We start from the raw sequence: 22,210 nt of genomic DNA on the forward strand, positions 1-22,210 counted from the left end.
CGGGCAGCCGGGACGCCAAGGGTATGCGTCCCTACGAAACCACCCCCGCAAAGAATGACTTAAAGACAGTACATGACGTACACTTTGGAGTACCGTCCCCGGCGATATGTCCCTTTAGTTGGGAAGTTACCCTGATATCCATGTTCCCATTTCCCCGGTTTCAGGTTCACCTAATACCCTCAGCGGAGTCCACTGATGAGATTATGTCACGCGTGTGGCCACGTATCGGGTGGTTGGGGTGGGTCTCGGACAGAGTAGCGGGGTTGATACGCAGACACGTGATGAGCATACCTAATAAGTGCGATGATCAATAAAATCCCCAACACAGATATAAACATTATCACCTTAAACGTTAGAGGCATGCATACCGCCAGCAAACGCTATGCCGTCTATTCCTATATAAAACGACAACAAGCGCAGATAGCGTTTTTCCCAGAGACTCATCTAACAGCGACTGAGGTGGTCCGTTTACAAAGGAAATGGCGGGGCATCGTCTGTGCCACTGCGTACTCGGCTTTCGTCAGAGGTGCACTCATATGGATTAGGCCTGGTATCCCCTTCAAAGAACACACTAGAATCATAGATAAAGACGGCTGGTACGCCATGATGGAGGGAATACTGGAAGGCCAGCCCACCCGGTTAGGCAGTATATATGCTCCCAATATAGATCAGGACCAATATTGGAAGCGCCTCACAGGGGTGCTCACTCAACACTCCTCAGTTCCCTGCATCCTGGGAGGTGACTTCAACTGTGCTCTAGATATCCATCTTGATTGGACCCATCCTCCACCACCACACTCCCCGGCGAACAAACAGACAACCCAATACCAAACGTGTGTACAACACTGGCAATTGGTAGTTCCGTGGAGGGAACGGAATCCAGACATTAGATTGTACTCCTTCCATTCTGCCACGCATTACCTATATGTACGCCTGGATAGATTCCTCTGTTCTGCGCCCAAACATCAGAGAGTACAACAGTCCGACTATCTGGGTAGAGTACTCTCAGACCATGATGCCCACATTCTGACCCTCAGATGGAGGCCCCTGCACACCCCCATACCTACCTGGAGGCTTCCACATGAATTTCTAACAGATGAAGTGTTCCGTCAGGAACACAAAGACTATATCAAGAACACCTCACCCTCAACTCAGGCACAGCAGAGTCCAGATTAGTGGTATGGGACGCATTCAAGGTCGCGGCTAGGGGACATTGTATACAAGACATAGTAGGAGTACGCAAAACACTTGAGAGAACACTAAGGGATAACACAACACAAGGAGAGACAAAAGGGCCCCCTGACCACATAGCAGCAGCTAAAACGGCATACGCGGAAGCTCTGAAAGATTTACGTAAATACAATTTCCGCGCTTACGCCACTAGAGTACATAAGGAGGGCAACAGGATGGGCACGCTCTTGGCATGGCTAGCCAGGCAAGACGCAGCTACTAAACCGGTCACGGAACTGCTGGACAGTACAGGGACCCCCAGGCAGTCACAAATAGAGATTCCACACATCTTCCACGAGTACTACTCCAGTATTTACCAGGCTCATTCTCAAACAAATCAACGAGAAATCTCTCAGTTTCTCAGACCGTTACAGATTCCACATATACCACGAGCCAACCGAATAGATAATCCTGTCTGCCTGTGGCAAGCTACTAAGGGAGTGAGCAGGGGCTATTTTAGAAGAGTATCCCGGTACCCTGACTAGGAAGAAGGGTCTTTACTTGGACAAAGGGGTAAACCATTGCCAACTAGAGACCCCCATTCCTAACAAGAAAAACAAAACAGAGCTGGTATGCATGCTTGAAATTGATGCAGCCAGGGTGAGAATGATTATATAAACAAGCTTGCAGAGGAGAATAGGTAAACAAACACAGCACAAGTGATGTGAAGGCAAAACATTTCTGTGCAGGCAAAACATTAAAGAAATAGTGCCCAAAAAGCGAATGGAAACAGTACTTCGAAAGGGAGAAACTGATAAGAGTACAAGCACAGGAAAAAGCATTGGTAAATGCAGGAATTAGTATGCTCTAGTCAATTGAAATGGAGAAAACGGAAGTGGCAAGTACAAGAGCCAATGAAAATCAAGGAAAGCAAGGAAGCGGGATGTAAGTCCCTATTAAGATTTATATTAAATACAATAGATTTCACAAGCACAGCGCTACTAAGAAGCAGGCCAGAATGTCTGTGTGAAATTGGTGCAACTCTACATTTTTGAGTAAGTTTATCTTCAGTATTCTATTTTATGGGATAAGAAGTAAGCAATCTAATATACTATGAGATGTGCATTCTCAATGTTTACAAAACATTCTGAAAGATCCAGTCTTTAACCCGTTTACCATGGCGCAAAATCCGCCCTGTTGCGGGCGTTCCATTAGGTGGGGGGAGCTGAGTCGGCCAACGGTCGTGCGCGCCACCAGGGAGATAGTGCACGCGTCGGCCGTTGGCTGATGAGAGCAAGGAACCGGTTAAAATTAAAATACACCTGGTAAACGTATTGTGCTCTTCTGGTCAAAAAAAGGTATAACCTTGTGGACTGTGGGTTGCTGCGGGCCGGAATAACAGGCGTGGAGGCCGTATATATTGTGCTATGGTAGCTCTTTTATTGTTCTCTTTGACAAAAGTACGGGTGCATATACACAAAGAACTCCGGGGTGTAGCTTGGGTCGCCTCCCAGCGGTACGTGGTCCAGGGGATCTTCCAGAGGTCTTCACGTCTTCCGGGCGTTGGGATGACCTCGGAGGGAAAAATAGAGAAGCAGGGGTTAGTCCTTTGGTAAAGACTTCTCTGGTACCGTTACCAACACCGGGGCGTGCGGGGAAAAGAGAGAACCGTGAGGGTGGGGCGGATAGGGATGCAGAGAGGGGGGGGGAAAAGAGGCGGGAGAGGGTAGAAGGGAGGTGCGCTGGTGAAAGGGGGGGGGTGTAGGGAATATTATACAAGATTGACTAGTGAAGTGTCTCTAAATTTAGTTTATATACAGTGCAGAGGTGCTCTAACAGTGAGATCGAACTCTATACAAATATCTACAGGTTTCTACAAAGGGGGTACACGGAGACGGTAACACGGTACTCACGTGCCCCGCCGTAACTCTCCCGCGAGTTACGGCCGCTCTCCAGCCACCTCCTGAGGACTCCACCACTCCTCGGTCCAGACGTCCTCCAACTCTCCGTCTTCGATCCTCGTACTCCTCTCTCTCTCTCTCGATGGTTCTCTGTGCGCTGTCTCCTGCCACGAGTCGGCTATCGGGAACGTTCTCCTCTCTTCTTCGGCGTCCTTTATAGTTCCTGGCCCTGAGATGGAGGTGGGACTTCCGGTTTCCCGGTAGGCGGCTTCCGGTTCGGGACTTCCGGGGTCAAGGCGCTCGGGAGGTTCCGTTTCCGGGATGAGTCTGGGTTGGTTCCGATGGTTGCGTGCCTGCAGGGGAAACAAAGAAGAAGGACTCCTGGTTGTCAGAGACGCAGGAGGATTAGAACTCGAGGAACCCTCGCTCGAGGGTCTCTCCGTTGAGGTATGTCTCGTTCCTCTTCCACATCCCCTTTCCCTAGCTATCCTTCTTGTGGGAGTGGAAGGTGGGGGATATCTGGATAAGTAGTCCGCATTTCCCTGCTCGGCCCCTTTTCTATGCTTTGTCTGGAATCTGAAGGGCTGTAAGGACAGAAACCAGCGTAGCACACGGTCATTGTGTCCCCTGTTGCGTGCCATCCACTCTAGGGGTGCGTGGTCCGTGTACAGAATGAACTCTCGCCCTTCTAGGTAATAACGCAAGCTCTCAATGGCCCATTTAATAGCTAGGGCTTCTTTCTCGACTACCGCGTAGTTCATCTCACGGGGAAAGAGTTTCCTACTGAGGTAGAGGATAGGCCTCTCTATGCCCGACTGGTCTTTTTGGGAGAGGACCGCTCCCAGTCCCTGTTCTGAGGCATCAGTCTGGAGAACGAAGGGTTGTGTGTAGTCAGGACTGATGAGAACTGGCTCGGACAACAGTGCATTTTTCAGGTTCTGAAAAGCCGTCAACATTTGAGGGGAGGGTTGTCGTAGTAGGGTTTCTGTTCCAGGGGTTTTCTTCAGGAGATCGGTCAGGGGTACTGCAGTCTGAGAAAAGTTTGGGATGAACCTCCGATAGTATCCTAAAAGCCCAAGGAAGGCCCGGAGGTCCTTTTTGGTTTGGGGGAAGGGTATGGACTGAATGGCTTTTATTTTGTTATCTTGAGGTCGTATGACCCCCTTCCCGAGGAGGTAACCCAGGTACTTCACGGTTTGGGCCGCCAGAGTAGTTTTAGCAGGGTTAATGGTGAACCCATATTCACCCAGGGAAGTGATTACTCTTTCGAGATGGGACAGGTGTTCAGGCCAGTCATTGCTATAAATGACTATATCGTCAAGATAAGCTCCTGCGTATTGGGCATGTGGTTGCAGGACAATGTTCATAGCCCGTTGAAAGGTTGCTGGGGCCCCGTGAAGCCCGAAGGGCATAACTCGAAACTGGAATAGTCCGTCCGGCGTAGAGAACGCCGTTTTCTTTTTATCTTCGCTCTTCATGGGGATCTGCCAGTATCCCTTACAGAGATCCAGCGTACTGATATAGCGAGCCCGTCCAATGCGCTCTATCATTTCATCTACTCGGGGTAGTGGATACGTGTCGAAACATGATACTTTATTGACTTCCCGGAAGTCAATACAAAATCTTGTGGAGCCATCGGGTTTCGGAACAAGCACGATGGGTGAGTTCCAACAACTAACGGATGGCTCGATAATACCCATTTTCATCATTTCTTGTACTTCCTCTTGGATGACTTTGCGGCGGGCCTCTGGGACGCGGTAGGGACGTTGTCTCACGACTTTTCCAGGTTCTGTACGGATCGCATGTTCGATGACTGTGGTGTGTCCCGGAGAAGTGGAAAACACCTTTTGTATGGGGGATAAGATTTTCCTGAGGTCTTGTCGTTTGTTTGGCGGAAGTTCCGGGTCAACACAGTTTATGAAGAGCGGATCCCCTGGGTTGAGCATGCTGGAGAGCACGGGTTGAGGCCCCTCCCATTTCTTGAGCAAATTTATGTGGTAGATTTGCCTCTGTTTACGGACAGGATCTAGTTCAATCTCATATGTAACAGGGGTTACCTGTTTCGTCACCGGATAAGGGCCCTGCCATTGTCCGAGTAGTTTGTGGTCGGATGAGGGTATAAGAAGAAGCACTAGGTCTCCGGGAACAAAGGTTCTGGGTTTGGCTCCCCTGTCATATTGCCGTTTTTGCGTGGCTTGGGCGGTCAATAGGTTCTGCCTCACTATTTCCCTAATTTGGCCCAGATGAGTTTTAAGGTTGGCAACATATTCCGGCAGGGGTCGGGTACGGTCAGGCTCGGCTTCCCAGGCTTCCCGAGCCATATCTAGGAGGGTTCTCGGGGGTCTTCCGTAGAGGAGTTCATAGGGGGAGTACCCTGTGCTGCTCTGGACCTTGCAGCGGATAGCGAAAAGGGCCAAAGGAAGCATTTCCTCCCAGCGACGGCTTTCTAGTCCCAGCAACTTCTTGAGAGTGGTCTTTAGAGTCGCGTTGTACCGCTCTACAAGTCCGTCGGTCTGGGGGTGATAGGCAGAAGTTCTTATTTGTTTTATGCCCAGTTGTGAACACACCTGACGCATGAGAGACGAAACAAATGGGGTACCCTGGTCTGTTAAAATCTCTCGGGGAAAACCCACTCGGGTGAAGATGGTTACCAGGGCTCTTGCAATGTTCTGAGTGGTGGGATGCTTTAACGGGATGGCTTCAGGGAACCGAGTGGCGTAGTCCACGAGAACGAGAGCATACCGACATCCACTTTTCGAGGGCAACATGGGGCCTATCAGGTCCATCCCCACCCTGGTGAAAGGGACATCAATAAGGGGGAGTGGCTGAAGGGGGACTCTTGGAGGCCGGTATCGACTGTTCTTTTGACATACCGGACACTCTTTGCAGTATTGACTCACTTGTTTATGTATGCCCGGCCAATAGAATTTCTCCAGTATCGTTTGTCCGGTTTTCTCGTCCCCGAAATGGCCTCCTAACAAATGGCTATGTGCTAAGAACAGTACCTTCTCACGAAAGGGACCTGGAACGAGCAGCTGGGATTCTTGTTGGGGTCCACCTTTCCTATACAATAGACCGTTTCGTTTAAAGAAATAGGGACATACGTGCAAGGGATCCTCATTATCAAGGGCTCGTCCCCAGGCGTCCTGTAGTACTGGGTCTTCTTGTTGTGCTGCACGGAACTCTCGGTCATTTTCCCAGGGATGCGGTTCCACCTGCACAGGATAGGCAGCGGCGTAGCTCCTTTTCTCTTTCTTCTTTTGCCCTTTTGTCTTCGGAGCCTTGGTTGCGGGCTCTACCGGAGGAGGATTACGGGAATAAGGAGCCTCAGACCACCATTTCTCCAAGGAGTTGGTGGCGTCGTGTAACAGTCGGGGAAGTCCGTGGTAATCACTGCCCAAGATTACCTGTTCCGGCAGGTTGGGTACTAGTCCCACATTAAGGGGACTACGTTCTCCCGAGTACTGTTGTACCTGTACTCGGGTGGTGGGATATCTCCGGGTATCACCGTGTACACATTGGATGTCTACGGTGCCAGTCATCGGCCCCAGAGGGTTGGGCATTTCTTGCGGTCGTATCACACTTTGCCGACAACCTGAGTCAGCTAAGGCCATCATTGGATGTCCGTCGATCCTTACCGGACATCGGAAGGGAGGTGGACTAGCCTCCTGGGTGAGACATACATAGTTCCGAGTAAGGCCGACCTCCATCGGTTCTTCCTTTTGAGGGCAGAACCTCGCAATATGTCCATAACCCCCACAATGGTAGCATTGAGGGCCAGGAAGACTTGGTCTTGGGGTCACCGGGAAGGGAACAAAAGGAATAGGCTCCGGTTTTCGGGGTGCTAACGGCCTCGGGGGTCGAGGATGGCTTCCATGGACTGTTCGTGAAGGATGTTCGTCCTTCTTCTGAATGTCCTGTGCCCGGCTAAAAGCACTGGCGATTTCAACTGCGGTATCTAACGTGAGTCTCGAGTGCTGACGGACCCACTTCTGCGTAGCGGGGTGCAGGGAGGCCAAAAACTGTTCCAAATAAATTTTTGCAAGGATTTCGTCTTTGGTGGAGGTGGCGGGCTTCAGCCAGCGGTTGGTGAGGTCTTGGATGCGGAACGACAAGGCCCTGGGGGTTTCCTGCGGTCCTTCCCGTACTTGCCGCAGCTTTGTCCTGTATGTCTCGTCGTCGATCCCAAGTCGCTCAAGGATGCACGTTTTTATGTCCTGGTACGGGGTCTGCCCTTGAATATTGGCCTGTTGGTACGCCGCTTGGAGTTCGCCCGTCAGCAGTGGCCCAAGGTAGTGGCTCCATCGGTCAACGGGCCAAGCAGCGGTCTCAGCCAAGCGCTCAAAGTTCGTAAAGAAGAAGTCCGGATCCTCTCCTGGAACGTACTTCTGTAATACCACCGAGGGCAGGGTAGTTGCTGGTCTCGATTGCCCCATGACGTCCACGAGCTTCCCAAGGGCTCGATCTTGAGAGGTGCCCTGGTCTTTCAGGACATCGTGCAGCTGGCCACGGTCATCCTCAGCGGTTTTAAGAAACCGCTCCATCATCTTCCCTAGGAGTTCCTGGCTTTCAGCGAGTTGCTTCACGGCGGCCTCCATGCTTCCGGATCCCACTTCTGACACCAGGTGTGGACTGTGGGTTGCTGCGGGCCGGAATAACAGGCGTGGAGGCCGTATATATTGTGCTATGGTAGCTCTTTTATTGTTCTCTTTGACAAAAGTACGGGTGCATATACACAAAGAACTCCGGGGTGTAGCTTGGGTCGCCTCCCAGCGGTACGTGGTCCAGGGGATCTTCCAGAGGTCTTCACGTCTTCCGGGCGTTGGGATGACCTCGGAGGGAAAAATAGAGAAGCAGGGGTTAGTCCTTTGGTAAAGACTTCTCTGGTACCGTTACCAACACCGGGGCGTGCGGGGAAAAGAGAGAACCGTGAGGGTGGGGCGGATAGGGATGCAGAGAGGGGGGGGGAAAAGAGGCGGGAGAGGGTAGAAGGGAGGTGCGCTGGTGAAAGGGGGGGGGGTGTAGGGAATATTATACAAGATTGACTAGTGAAGTGTCTCTAAATTTAGTTTATATACAGTGCAGAGGTGCTCTAACAGTGAGATCGAACTCTATACAAATATCTACAGGTTTCTACAAAGGGGGTACACGGAGACGGTAACACGGTACTCACGTGCCCCGCCGTAACTCTCCCGCGAGTTACGGCCGCTCTCCAGCCACCTCCTGAGGACTCCACCACTCCTCGGTCCAGACGTCCTCCAACTCTCCGTCTTCGATCCTCGTACTCCTCTCTCTCTCTCTCGATGGTTCTCTGTGCGCTGTCTCCTGCCACGAGTCGGCTATCGGGAACGTTCTCCTCTCTTCTTCGGCGTCCTTTATAGTTCCTGGCCCTGAGATGGAGGTGGGACTTCCGGTTTCCCGGTAGGCGGCTTCCGGTTCGGGACTTCCGGGGTCAAGGCGCTCGGGAGGTTCCGTTTCCGGGATGAGTCTGGGTTGGTTCCGATGGTTGCGTGCCTGCAGGGGAAACAAAGAAGAAGGACTCCTGGTTGTCAGAGACGCAGGAGGATTAGAACTCGAGGAACCCTCGCTCGAGGGTCTCTCCGTTGAGGTATGTCTCGTTCCTCTTCCACAAACCTATACACTATCCCTACGGCTCTGGTAGATTTCCGATCCGGATACAGAGGCAACAGGTTGATCAGAGACAAACACATCGCCAGGCAATACTATTGTAAAATCTCTAAATTCACAAACCCATATCAAAATTTGTTACCAAACTTGAGTCAATAAGATTTTTAAATTAAAAAGAAGAAGAACCATGGTTGTTTAACCTATTTTCAGGTTCTGAGTCAACAGCTGCTTGTTGTTATCGTGCAGCCAGTGCAAAAGTCACCAGGGTCAAGGAGAACATTTTTCTCTATATTACAGATTCTGGTATTACTGTGGCACACTTTCTTTCAAACGTGCAGAGGGAGATATCATCTCTCCCCATAATGAAGACTTATTAGGGCCTAGGTAGTGTAGGAAACCTCTATCCAGTATAGCTGCTGTCACAAGCCGTATCTAGGACATAGTTATATAAGATTGCACGTAGAAGTCTCCCAAAAACTCAGCAGATAGGAAACACATGAGCAGATTTACTTTTACTTTATGCGAGATTTGCATTCTAAAAAGGACACAAACCGCTGCAAATTGTTTTGTTGGAATTGGAAAGTAGCCTTTAAGTAACGCAAAGTAGTTCTACGTGCTACATTTCACTACTTTAGTTCAATTGGGAGAACATGTGTGGTACAAGGGCTTTTCCATGCAACTACCCATATATTAATTATGCCTCTTTGAGGCAGGTGTAACGTTGGAGAAAAGTAATGTTTCTTTCCTGTACAAAAACTATGCTTGGCATCTCTCACACACCCTTGCACTGTGGTGCAAGGTTGTGTGCATGTGGACACAAGGCAACCTAAAGTGTGCCAGCACTGTGGGAGAGAGCAGGAGCACCTTATCTTCATAGGTATGGTGCTGGTCTGCTCTCTGCTTTTCATTTAGTGCTGCATGTCATGAAAACTTAAGTAAATCTGCACCATAGAGATTTTGGAGGCAGTCTGGTGTCCCACCTAGTTCTATGCTTCTTCAGATCCTTGTCTCTTTGAGCAACTACATCCCTGACAACCAGAGTACTCCAGGTCCTGTCCGAAAAGTCTACAACAATATGCATGGATCTTCAAGAGGGGCCTCACAAAAATCTCCATCAGACATGAGCTAACAGTTCGGAAGGACTTGGACATTACCTCAACGTTGTCACAATTCCTGTGGTTGCAGATGTACCTCTGTAGCCCCTATCCTGTTTTGTTACTGATGTGAGAGAGTTTCAAGTCAGATAGACAGAGCAGAAGAGCCGGCCTGCCGAGGCACGATCAACTGGAATTTGCAAATCTTGTGTCCCAACTCAAAGTTGAATGCTGTCCAGATATCTCTCATAATTACGGTGAGTAGAGGAATTCCTCCATTCATAGTTGATCACAATTCATTGCTGCTTAACGTGGACCAAACGTTGGATGGTCATGCTAATGTTAGAAGAAGGTACTCCTGTAGTTAGCAGGATAATACTACCCAGATTGGCGTCCTGAACCAACAACTCATAAAGTGCCTTTCAGAGTGATTTATCCTTCTACTAGCCTGGCTGGTACAGACTATAGAGCTATTTTAGGGTCCTGGCAATTCACTGAGATCCCTGTTGCATGACTAGTTCTGAAGCATTTAGTCAGTAAGATATTGGCTAGTGTGAAAAGGGGTTTCTGTGAGCCTGAACATATTCACATATAGCCACACACTTTCCGAACACCACAATATTTTGATGAATTTCTATTACACGAGTTTGATCAATGAGTGTGTGAATCTGAATTCAATAACACAATGTCACTTTAAGATCCCATTACAGCAAAACAACTATAACATTCCCTCCAGCTATCAAATTCTATTGGGAAACACTACTTCCCATGTTTTAAGATTCTGTAACAGTTCCAGTGTTCTCTTCTTTGTGAATGATGCAGACTCTTTGAAATGCAAACCTACAGTTTACTCGGATTTTAAAATACAAGAGTCAATGTGCCTTAAGTCTTATTCCGTTTTACCCCTCACTCTTGCTGTCTCTGTGTTGAATTACAACTTGAAGCAGTAAAGAAGTTGGACTCATAAATGTATGCTTGTCAAATTTTTGCTCGTTTAGCATGTAACATTTTCCATTTCATACAATAGTGATCAGTTAGCTCTCATGTTATGCTAGATTTATTTGTACGATTCAGAAAAGGGGGTGGTGATGGACAGAGTATCTGAATTAAACAGAACACTCATACCCAGTCAACAGATCAGGGCTTGATCCATCACCGTTTTTTAGCTCACTGCACCATCCCAGCTCAGAACCTGGCTACATGCAAATTAGTCTGTCCCTGGCCCAGTGCATCATGGGAACAGGGCAGACCAAACTACCAAGCCAATTCTTTTACTGGGAAGGAAACAAGCTTCCGGGGACCGGTTTCTGGCATTACAGCCGTCTTCGGCCCGGCTTGCTTGAATCCTGATGGTGCTATGAGTATTCTGCTTTACTCAGAAACTCTGTCCATCACCACCCCCTTTTCTGAATCGTTTTGCCCACCATAAGCGTGGAAGGGTATACTCAGACATGAGTCCCTTGCTCACTGCACCAGCTGGGATGGTGCATCAGCTGGGATGGTGCAGTGAGCTAAAAAACGGTGATGGATCAAGCCCTGATCTGTTGACTGGGTAGGAGTATTCTGCTTTATTCAGAAACTCTGTCCATCACCACCCCCTTTTCTGAAAGATTTATTTGTACAGCGCATAATCTTTTATCAGCATTGACCTTTCAGTTAAAATGGAGTCTATGCACACTCCAACCTTGGTTTCAAAGAGTCTGGTTTGTTTATGGGGCTGTGTCACCAGTGCTTAATTTGTGGTTCTTTTACGGTTTTCAGTATATATACCTTACTGATTGATCGACTGACTGGTGGGTTTACATATGTAATATTATTTTATATTCCTGATATTACTCATTGAGAACTGCACATAAGGGGGCAAAATGTTGTGGAATCAAATATAGAACAGGTGGCTAAAGGTAATTTACAATATCAACAGGATTTACAATTCAGTGATACAGATGGACGTGGCATTCAGCATGCACTCTGGATAGTCTGATTCAGGTGTCAGACACAACCCATATATTATCTTAAAGATCTTATGGTTTGAGGTCCTTCTCAAAAGCAAAGGTTGACATAGCTAATCTGAAGTGCAGCGAGAGGGAGCACTTCGAGAGAAAGACTGTTTGAGGGTGGAGATCTTTCTAAATCTGGTACTCATTTAGAGTGTGGTTAACCAGATGATTGGGTTCTGAATACATTATTTGGCGTGGGCGTTTCCCAACATGCAGTGTGTAAGGGTCGTAACTGGATTAGGCAGGGGCGGCTCTAGGCTCATGGCGGCCCTGGGCAGGCAGCATTGGTAGGGGGCCCCGGAAGAAGGGGTATGGGCGGGGCCGAGCGTGTTGCGTGTTTATCTAGTTTCCTGATCGATACTGTGACCTTATGCCCCTATTCGGCTATAAATCCATTTATTCCCTATATTGACAAAACCGTTCAAGTGCGATATTCAGAAAGTCATCTCTGGCCTCACACGAACAGAGACACATTCCAGAATAGTTCTCTGCCACTTCCTTTGCAACCAATTAGTGCAATGACAGAGCAGAAGTCACTATCTGATATTCCTGGATTAACACTCCGAGTTCTTCAACAAGATAAAAACTCAGCAAACCTGGAAATCCCCGCTTGCTGTGTTTTGATTAGTAATGGAACTCTAATGAGCAACTGATAGCTATCACTTCCTAGTGACATCTTTAATTGACGTCTTATGTCCAGCAAACTTGCGTCAAACAAGGCACCTTTCAGGTATAAATACTACCAACGTTGCCTTAAGCAATTGCTGGTGTCCAATTGCTGTTGTATGCTGTATGCAGTACGCTGATGCTGCCCAGCTGCTGTTGCTAAAGCGCGAACGATGGTGTGGTGAGCTTAGGAGCTGAACAGCCGTCCCTCTGCGAAGAGCCCAGCAGATGCCAAGCTGCCCGCGGACGCTGTCCCCCCTCCTCCTCCTCGACGCGCTGAAGAGAGACGCTGCCTTTCTCCTGCAGAGAAATCCAGCTCCAGCGTTTCTAGTCTGCCCTCGCGGGTGACTGGGATACCGAGTTCCCCCTGAAGGAGATACCAGACCTCCATCATTCTATTCAGAGGTATGGTGTTGACTAAACCCTTAGAAGAGAATTCTTGAAGCAAACCTTGGCAAAACCAACTTAACTTAAAGCTACTTACTTACTCCCCTTCCACGTGTTAGGCTTAGGTCAGACACACTGGGGTAGGCGTAGTTAGAAGCACCAGTTGAGTATTTTAGCCTAATGTATATATGACTGTATATATGTTTTATTACTTTTAAACCATTGTATGGCTAAGAAACCATATCAATGCTTTTACAGTATTATCTTGCAATCCTTATCTTACTGTACGTACTTTTTATAATAACAAGTCTTGCAATTGTGGCAATACATTTCTCTTGTACGAGAAGAAAGACTGTTCAATAAATGTTAACCCTTTATTGACAAACGCCCGTCTCTCTAGTCTCTACATATTGTGAAAGTAATCTGCACTAACCTGACTGAGTGAAATACCTGTCTATTGTTTCACACGACCCTAGAGATTGACTCTTAATCTGAGGAGCAAAGTTGTCATGTTGCACGGTTGTTGGAAAGCTGAATCCCTTCTTGTCTGTGCCAGGGAAGCTGATCACTTCCTATACAGAGAAGAAAGTTTCCAGTGACCTCTGAGCTAGTTGGTAACAAACCCAATTAAGTTTAGCATAGTCAGTAGAGGCCTGGAAGATCCGCACTTCTACGTCGATACTACTGTTTATGTTATTCCAATGCGCAGGGCCTAGTGGGAAACTAGGAACTACACTACAAGCGCGGAGGCCAGTGAAGAGGGGGTGGGTCAGGGTGTTTGGAAGTGGAACAGAGCCGGAGGCCACCAAACCCCAGTGCGGGGCCGCCATGCAAATATGTATCCATCCTCAGAGGATTATTATATTAAGGATTTATATTGGCGTGGTGGCCCCTGGGGTTTGGTGGCCCTGTGCAGGTGCAAAGCTTGCCTAAGGCCGCCCCTGGATTAGGTGGTTAGTGGATGACGGATCCATGGCGTCTTTCAACCAGCCTATCTGGCTTGTTTTGGAAGTGTGTTTAAAGCTCTTTCGAATGTGTTGCACTGCAGATTTGTGTGTGAAATGTCAAGACGATGAGTGAGGTTGGGAGTGTGGTCTTTCCCAACAAACTTGAATATCTGTGCTATGTTATATGTTTGTGTACTATTCTATCACACGTGTTCTGTTGCATATTTTTAGTATTATTTCTTGGTGGGTAGAGCTGTTTTGAGCAGGTCCAGCTAAATGGTATATGTAAGTGCTATTGGGTGCATGCAAATGTAGTTTTCTTTCTAATCCATTCTGCTGGACATTGTGGGGCATATTTACTAAGTCTTGGCGTAACACAGCACAGCAACCAGAGTTGCTGCAATGCATTGTATCAAAATGTGAGAGAAAAACAGTGTCATATCTACGAAAATATGGCACCCCATGGACGTAAATTAGTGCATACAATTTTGCTTTACTTTAGATAACTTTCCTATGCATATCAGGATTCGTGTTGGAAAGTAGATCCCACCACAAATACAACATTTGATTTATGACCACATGGCAGCTGGGCATTTGAGGCGGGCAGTATAAAATGTTGATACTTGGGAGTGCAGTAAGTTGTGCCTTGCCGCCATTCTTTGTTCCAAATCCCACCACCACTCTTTGCATTGGGTACTTGTCGCTTCTGTGATGCAAACGAGGTGCAAAGGTTTAGTAAATGTGTGCCTGAGTGTGCAGTTTCTTAGTGGTTAGTGGTGTTGTGAAAAAGCACCCAACTATCTGGCGTACATCCACAATGTTAGATGTAGTAGCAGTGTTTTATCTAATGCCTGCTGTTGGTTTTGTGTTTGTGTGTGAGTTGTTTCGTAAAGGTTAATTCTGTTGTGAGCACGGTTCAACCCAAATATATCTAATTCCTGTACTGCGTATTTATCATTTGTTTTGTTCTATTTTTTTACCTTCATTTGGATGATATAAATTTTAGTTGGAGTTTTGCGGGCAATGTTAGCACGATACATTTGCATTGCTTACCTGTTGACAGTGTACTTTGAGCACTCTATACACAATGTTGAGTGCACTAATATGGCCATTAAGAGAGCGGCGTTCGAACTTTCTATTGCACATCCTACTCGATTATAATGCACCTGAGCTTGACTGAAAATTGCTAAGTGCATTAATAACGACATCAAGAAGAAGCCATTTGTTGATGAATTATGTAATGCAATGATTCGTTTTGTTCAAACATACAAAGAGACCTCCCAAGTGGTAGCCGTGATTAAAAACAGCGTTAATAAGCCCATTTGCAAGTGACATCAACAGTCAGTCAGTCAGTCAAAATACTTTTATTCGATTATTAGAAATCAAAAAAATACATAGATACAAATACATCACAGGGAGTAAACAGCAGCAGTCCATCGGATACAAATTTAGAATAAATATAAATTACACATAAATTAGAGCATGATTAAAAAGTTTCTCAGTAATTCATTTAAAAACAACCAACATCAACAGCTCAGCATCTCTGCCAGTTTCCTACAGACCAGGCACCTACCTTTTCAGTGGTATCTGTGCATACAGATACCTGCTGTATGCCTCCAGCATGGAGGAGTGGGTGTGTAGCAGGATTATATTGTAAATCACCAACGCAATCAGCATGATTATCATTTTCAACTCATAGTTTATCCGCAGGAAAACCGAGCATGAAACAAATCCCAGGATGCAGCTGTATATAAAATACTGGGGAGTGGAAACAGAACACAAAAGTAAACCATTAGCAACTGTCTTACTACTGCAAGAAAGAAAGCTACAAACTAATAACTTAAATATATCCACACAACACCTGATATAAATATGACTGTACATGTCAATAACACACGGTAAGCAATGCTTGCATATATACTATAATGTTTGCAACGTTTTACATGTATTCTTGTTTACTTAACGGAAATTCTAAAATGACCCACCAATTTATGTTAGAGATTTGAAAGTTGCATGTTTCCTCACTAAAAGGCTGCTGGTAACATGGCAACTTTAATAATCAATATATAAAGTTGCAAGAAGGTATGACATCTTATACGCTGGTAACAATAATAATAAATATAATATTACTACTACTAATATACCTATATACTTTATATTGCATTTAATGACAGAGTTTTTTCTGTTTCTAAGCATGATGAACAGCAAGTTTCTCTATTGCCCATTTAGATAATGGCACTAATTGGTGGGGATAGGATGGTACATTATTCTCTGAAAGGCCCAAAAGAGCAAAACAACTCTGCATTAAAAAATTCTCTAAGTGCATTAAACCGGGGTTATGCTAGGTTCCTGACTGGGGAGCAGACATCCTGGGATTCCCCTTCACAAGCTCCCTCACCAGGGCCGACCTTAGCCCTGTGCGACAATGTTTGTTGGTGCCTCCCATAGACTTCCTCACTACCACCCTTCAACAGTGCCCCCTCAAGTCTCCATAACCACACTCTCTCAGATGTATTTAATTAGTTATATAGCGCCTCCTATACCAGTGTAGGGTGTCAGAGCAGTTTACATCACACACACATTACACAGAGACAATCAATCATAGGTGTGTAAATCAGTGTACATGAAATGTTTCATAAGCCAGAAGACTACAAGGTGAGTCGAATGTCCTCCATATTGGTAGATAGTATAGTTTAAGAGTGCTTGGTCTGGAGAAGCACAGACTCAGAATTTAAAACATAACCCCATGGTTTGGGGTTACATTCATTAATAAAGATTTTTTTTACCGAAAGGAACACTTTGCAACATTAGATTAATGAAAGACAGAGATAAAACGTATAATGCTGTAATCTATACTTTGGCGTGTGCATGCAGCTCTTTAACAGTTATTAGCCCACTGTTCCATGTTAGGATTTTAACATCTACACTACTAGTAACAAAAGGATCTGTCTGATAAAAGCACTGACCCATATAAACTATATGCACATTGATATCTGCATGGTACACATTCTTTGCAGCAGGCATAATAACCCTGTGTGCTACCATAAAATGAGTTGAAACTTCCACTAGACAAAACTCCTTCTCTCTAGGAAGAACGTTAATCACCATAGTTATCTTGAAATTGTTCTTGTTGTATGAAAATTGGAGGAGGCCACCAATGCAACAGCAGGTGCTTTTAAAACTATAAAATACTTCCAAGCAGGGCGCCCCCCTCGAACAGTCAGCACTAGGTGCGGTGGCATAGGTCGCACTGCCCTAGAGCCGGCCCTGTCCCTCACACAGTTTCAGTGCGGCTATAGTGACGTGGGAATCAACCCTGCCACTCGCTCATGACTGGCCGGCTTTGGCGATAATGATCTTCTGGTGGCTGAACTGGTGCGATACATTATTATATGAAGGGCACAAATGCTCTTTGCAACCAGGGGCGGCTCTAGGCTCATGGCGGCCCTGGGCAGGGAGCGTAGGTGGGGGACCCTGGAAGAGGCGGTCCGGGTAGGGCGGAGCGCGGAGGCCAGTGAAGAGGGGTAGAGGGGGTCAGGGTGTTTGAAAGTGGAACAGAGTCGGAGGCCGCCAAATCCCTGCCAGGGGCCGCCACGCAAATATGTATCCATCCTCAGAGGATTATTATATTAAGGATATATATTGGCGTGATGGCCCCTGGGGTTTGGTGGCCCTGTGTAGGTGCACAGCTTGCACATGCCTAAGGCCGCCCCTGTTGCAACTCTAGATTTGAATAACTCTTGCCCGTTTGCAAAGTAGCGGCGTGATGCTGGGGCACCAAGTGGACAGCGGGCATGGTGTGACCTTCTTCCACAGGCTCACTTGTACTGACCCAGAGGAGCCAGAATGGCAACAGGGGGCTACAGGAGAGCACACACGTGTATGGCTATGCGCTATCTTGAATGAAATCATGACTGTTTACCATTGTTAAATGAAAAACCAAAAATAGCAAAACATAACTTACCCCCTTCTTAAAAACAACAATACCTCATCCCCCACCATTTGCTCCCCTTGGCACTGACCTAGATCATCAGACCCAGATCATGCATGAAGGCAGTACGAGAGTTCGGTAGTCTACCTCCTGCTTAACTCTATAACCCCAAAATAGCATTAGCAATCAAAAGAAAGGAAGGAAAAACACACTCTCAGAAGTCACTGAGAGTCACAGGGGGGAGGGAAATGATTAAGTCACTCTAATTAGCTCAGGCTTGGCTCGTTGTCTTCATTCAGTTGCCAGGCCCATCCTATTTCGGACTCACCTCTCCTACCAGGGACATGTGACCCAAGTGGATCTGTTCCAGATTAGAAATTGCCGCAGACAGCGGTGCATCCTGTCAGATTCAGAGAACAATCCCTTGCCGAAATGCCCAGGGATGTGTCCCTCTGCACTCTGCCCAGCTAAGTTTTTTTTTTGCAAGCCAGTTCAACTCGCCCTTTGTATAGGGAACACTCTGCTGGACCTCTCCCCCTACTACTGGCCATCGGGGTGGACCCTCCTCCAACCATGTCCATTCCATGCACATGGGGAGTGAAAAAAGTGTGCCTTGACCTCAAAGAGGACCTTGAGTTTTGTGGGGAATAGCAACATATACTGTAGTTGGAGGGCTCTCAACTTCACCTTGACAGAATCAAAGGTGCAGAGTTGTTTTTGAACCTTGCAGGAGGAATCTGGCTAGACCATAACTTTTGTGTTTTCATAGCGGACTTCGACCAGCCACCAGACTTCTGTTAGGATCATCTTGCGGGGCAAACAATTAAGAAAGCGAGAAATCACTGGTTGTGGGGGAGTTCCGGGGATGTTTAGTGCTCATTGCCTTGTGAGCCCGCTCTATAACAAAGCAGGATGAGAAGTAATCGGATAACGGAGGCTCTCAGCAATTTGTCTAGAAAGGCCACCATGTAGGACCCCTCTCCCTTCTGTGATAACCCCACAAAGAGCAGATTGTTCCTTCTTGCACAGTGTTGCACGTCGTTCACTCTTTTGTCATGGCATGGAGCCCTGTGACTTCCTTCTGCTGCCCCTGAACTATGTCCTCCACCTCTGAGATCCTGTTCTCTGTTCTCTGCTGTCATGACCCTTTCAGACACATTCCTTAGGTCTTGTCTTAGGAGGGATACTTCAGACCTTACCTCCCCAATCCTTCCCTCCAGTGCGTTTCAAAGGTATTTTATCACTGACAACAGGGCAGCATTATCCCGCAGAGCCAGGCCATCAGTCTCTGGCTCTAGCTGTGTGTTCACCACCTTCATGCAGCAGTCCATTTTTGCCCTTTTTAGGAGGTTTAGGATTCTTGTCTTTAGCCATGCTTCAGGTGCCTGTCTCAAATCATCGAGCAAGGGACACTACAGAAAGTGCTACCAGGAGCAAGTTGCCACCTCTGCACTTGAGTTTCACCTTCAAGCTGGCACCAGACCCCTCCATCTCAGAGCCACCACTGTGTCCCCAGCCACTGCTCACTGCCCTGATAAAAGACAATGATGGGCATCTGTAAACTACCCTATACCGCAAACCCACTGAACGAAACACATTACTAGCATACTCAAGCTTTCATCTCAGGGCACTGAGGGACTCACTTCCATAAGCAGCATTTCTTAGGATACATAGAAATTTCTTTTTTAAAGCATATTTCTTCAAAGAAGCAGAAATGCTCAAGACTAAACTGTTGGCCATTGGTTATCCACGCAAAAGAATCACCAAATCCATTTAGAGGGTAATGGACAGCCCTCGTGAGATACTACTCTCCCTTAACACTAAAAAAACTCAGCCAAAATAGTGTGTGACCACTTTTTCAACAATTTCTAATGAACTCAAACAAAAATTATCAAAAGCCATTGGCATACCCTAACTACAAATGAATTATCCTTAAAAAAAAGCGAGAACATAAAAGAGCACTTGGTTAGGGCATGCCTTCCTCCTACAAAGACAAATTGAACATTGAACGACCTGTGGGGATCCACACATTTGGTGGGATATTTCAAATGCGGAGAACGCAGTGTTTGCAAATACACAATTGAAACAAAGGAGTTTGTTCACAACAATGTGAAAAAAAATTTAACAGAATTTTCTAACTGCAATACCAAGAATGTTATTTATGTGATTATGTGTCCTTGCAAAATGATTTATATAGGATAAACCACACAAAGACTACGCATCAGAATTTGACAACACAGGAGTCGTATAAGATGCAAGGTGGCAAATGCACCACTTGTGGAAAATTTCCAAAGGTGTGGACATGATGAGAACGACATTAAATCGCAAGTTGCTGTTAAATGTTAAATGTTGTTAAATGTTAGGAGATTTCTAGAGCGCATGGCTGCCCGTAAGCGTCCCAGCGCTGAACAAGTACAGGTGGAATCAAGAGGGGAAGCTTATGGGAACAGCCAGGTTTTCAGAAATTTTCGGAATGCCAGAAGGTTGGGCTGTGCGCGGAGATCAGGGAGGAGGGAGTTCCACAGTTTGGAGGCGTTGTAGGAGAAACGCCGACCTCCTGATCGTGCTCTCTTGATCTTAGGTGGCAGAGTTAGGTGAGCGTTAGAGGTTCGGAGGGGTCTGGAGGTGGTGTATGGAGTCACCAGATCTTTGAAGATAGGAGGGGCTTTCCCGTTGAGAATTTTGTGCGTTAGACAGAGCGCCTTAAACTGCACTCTTTCCATGACGGGCAGCCAGTGCAGCGCTCTAATGGCCGGCTTGGCCGAGCAACGACTCTTGGTGTTGGTAAGGATCGTTGCGGCCGCATTCTGCACTACCTGTAGTTTAGTTGTTACTTTCCGCGGTGCGCCCAGATACAGTGCGTTTCCATAATCCAACCTTGACAGAATGAGGCCCTGGATCAGGAGTTTCCTTGATTGGAAAGGGAGCAGAGGTAGAATTTTCCGGGCGGAGCGCAGGAGCCCATAGCAGACTCCAGCCGTTTTCCTTGCTTGGGTATGCATGGTGAGATTTTGGTCCAACCATAATCCGAGGCTTTTGATCTCGGATTCGGGGGTTGGGGGCTTACCCATGCATGGGGGCCAGAGAGAGTCCGGACGAAAATGGGACTGATTCCCCATCACCAGTATCTCCGTCTTGTCACTATTGAGTCAAGTGAGATCTGTCCATCCAGCTGACTATGTCTCTCAGGCAGGAGTAAAGGTCGGTGGTAGGATTTTCCTGCTGAGAAAGAGAGACAACCAGCTGGGTGTCATCCGCATATGTCAGGAGTTTGATACCATGTGGGGTGACTATCTTTTCCAGAGGGGACATATATACGTTGAAGAGCGTGGGGCTCAAGGAGGAGCCCTGTGGCACTCCGCAACGTATAGGGGTCTCTTTAGATGTGTAGCTACCCTCTATCACCTGGAATGAGCGGTCATGGAGAAACGATTTCAACCAGGACAGGGCGACACCTGTGATCCCAAGATCTCTGAGTCGCTGGGCCAGGATCTGGTGGTTGACCGTGTCGAAGGCCGCGCTCAGGTCCAGGAGGATCACTGCCACTGATCCTCCTGCATCCATGATCTTCCTGGCCTCCTCGACCACCGTCACCATCGCTGTTTCAGTACCCTGGCCAGGACGAAAGCCTGTCTGTGAAGATGTGAGTAGTTCGTTTGATTCAAGGTAGTTAGACAGCTGGGCATTGATGAATTTTTCTGTCATCTTGCTGATACATGGGAGGAGAGAGATAGGCCTGAAGTTGGATAGATTGAGGGGATCTAAGTTGGGTTTTTTAAGTAGGGCTCTAACCTTCGCCTTCTTCCAGCTAGGGGGCACCACTCCGTCTGCTAGAGAGGCATTGATCAAGCTTACCATTGGTGCAAGAATGGTAGATGCTACCTGCTTTAAGATTTTAACTGGGGCGGGGTCAGACGGTGAGCCACTCTTAAGAGATTGGAGAATGGGGGACAGGGTATCCTTTCTTATGGGAGTGAATGTGTCGAGTCTCGTATTAAGGTTCTGGGCCTGCATTAGGGACATAGATGATGGGTCCATAGGGGTGAGTGGCGGAAGTTGCTGAAGAATATTTTGAATCTTTTGATCAAAATACGTGGCCAGCTTATCACAATGGTTGTCCGAGAGGTCAGTCGAGCATGTGAGCTCTGGGGTTTTCAAAAGTTGTTTTACAATTCGGAAAGTCTCCCTCGACGAGCAAGATGCAGCACTAATTTTCTCTTGGAAAAAGGCAGTTTGGGCCTTTTTCAGGGCTTTTTTGTAGTTAAGAATAGCCAGCCTATAATCCTTCTTGCTATTAGGGTCGAAGTCTTTCCGCCACACTCTTTCAGCCCTTTTACAGAGCTTCTTCAGAAGGCGAGTCTCCTGGGTAAACCATGGGGAAGAAGTTTTTTTACGGGATGTCCGATACGGTTTTTTTGGGAGGATTGTGTTGAGAGAGTTTTCAATCCAGGAAGAAAACTCCGCATCCGCTATTACGGGGTCAGTTGCA

General features: G+C 47.1%; 1 protein-coding gene across 1 annotated transcript in view; it reads right to left on the reverse strand.

Moving 5' to 3' along the window:
• The window catches only part of ADCY2 (adenylate cyclase 2), a 3,890,318-nt gene that overhangs the window by 340,640 nt on the left and 3,527,468 nt on the right, over positions 1-22,210 (reverse strand). The window contains exon 18 of the mRNA XM_086965279.1: positions 15,364-15,548. Within this exon, the coding sequence (XP_086821405.1) occupies positions 15,364-15,548 (185 nt within the window). The remainder of the gene's footprint in view (positions 1-15,363; positions 15,549-22,210) is intronic.

This window comes from Lissotriton vulgaris, chromosome 4_1, assembly GCF_964263255.1.
Source record: "Lissotriton vulgaris chromosome 4_1, aLisVul1.2, whole genome shotgun sequence".
Taxonomy (NCBI): Eukaryota; Metazoa; Chordata; class Amphibia; order Caudata; family Salamandridae; genus Lissotriton; species Lissotriton vulgaris.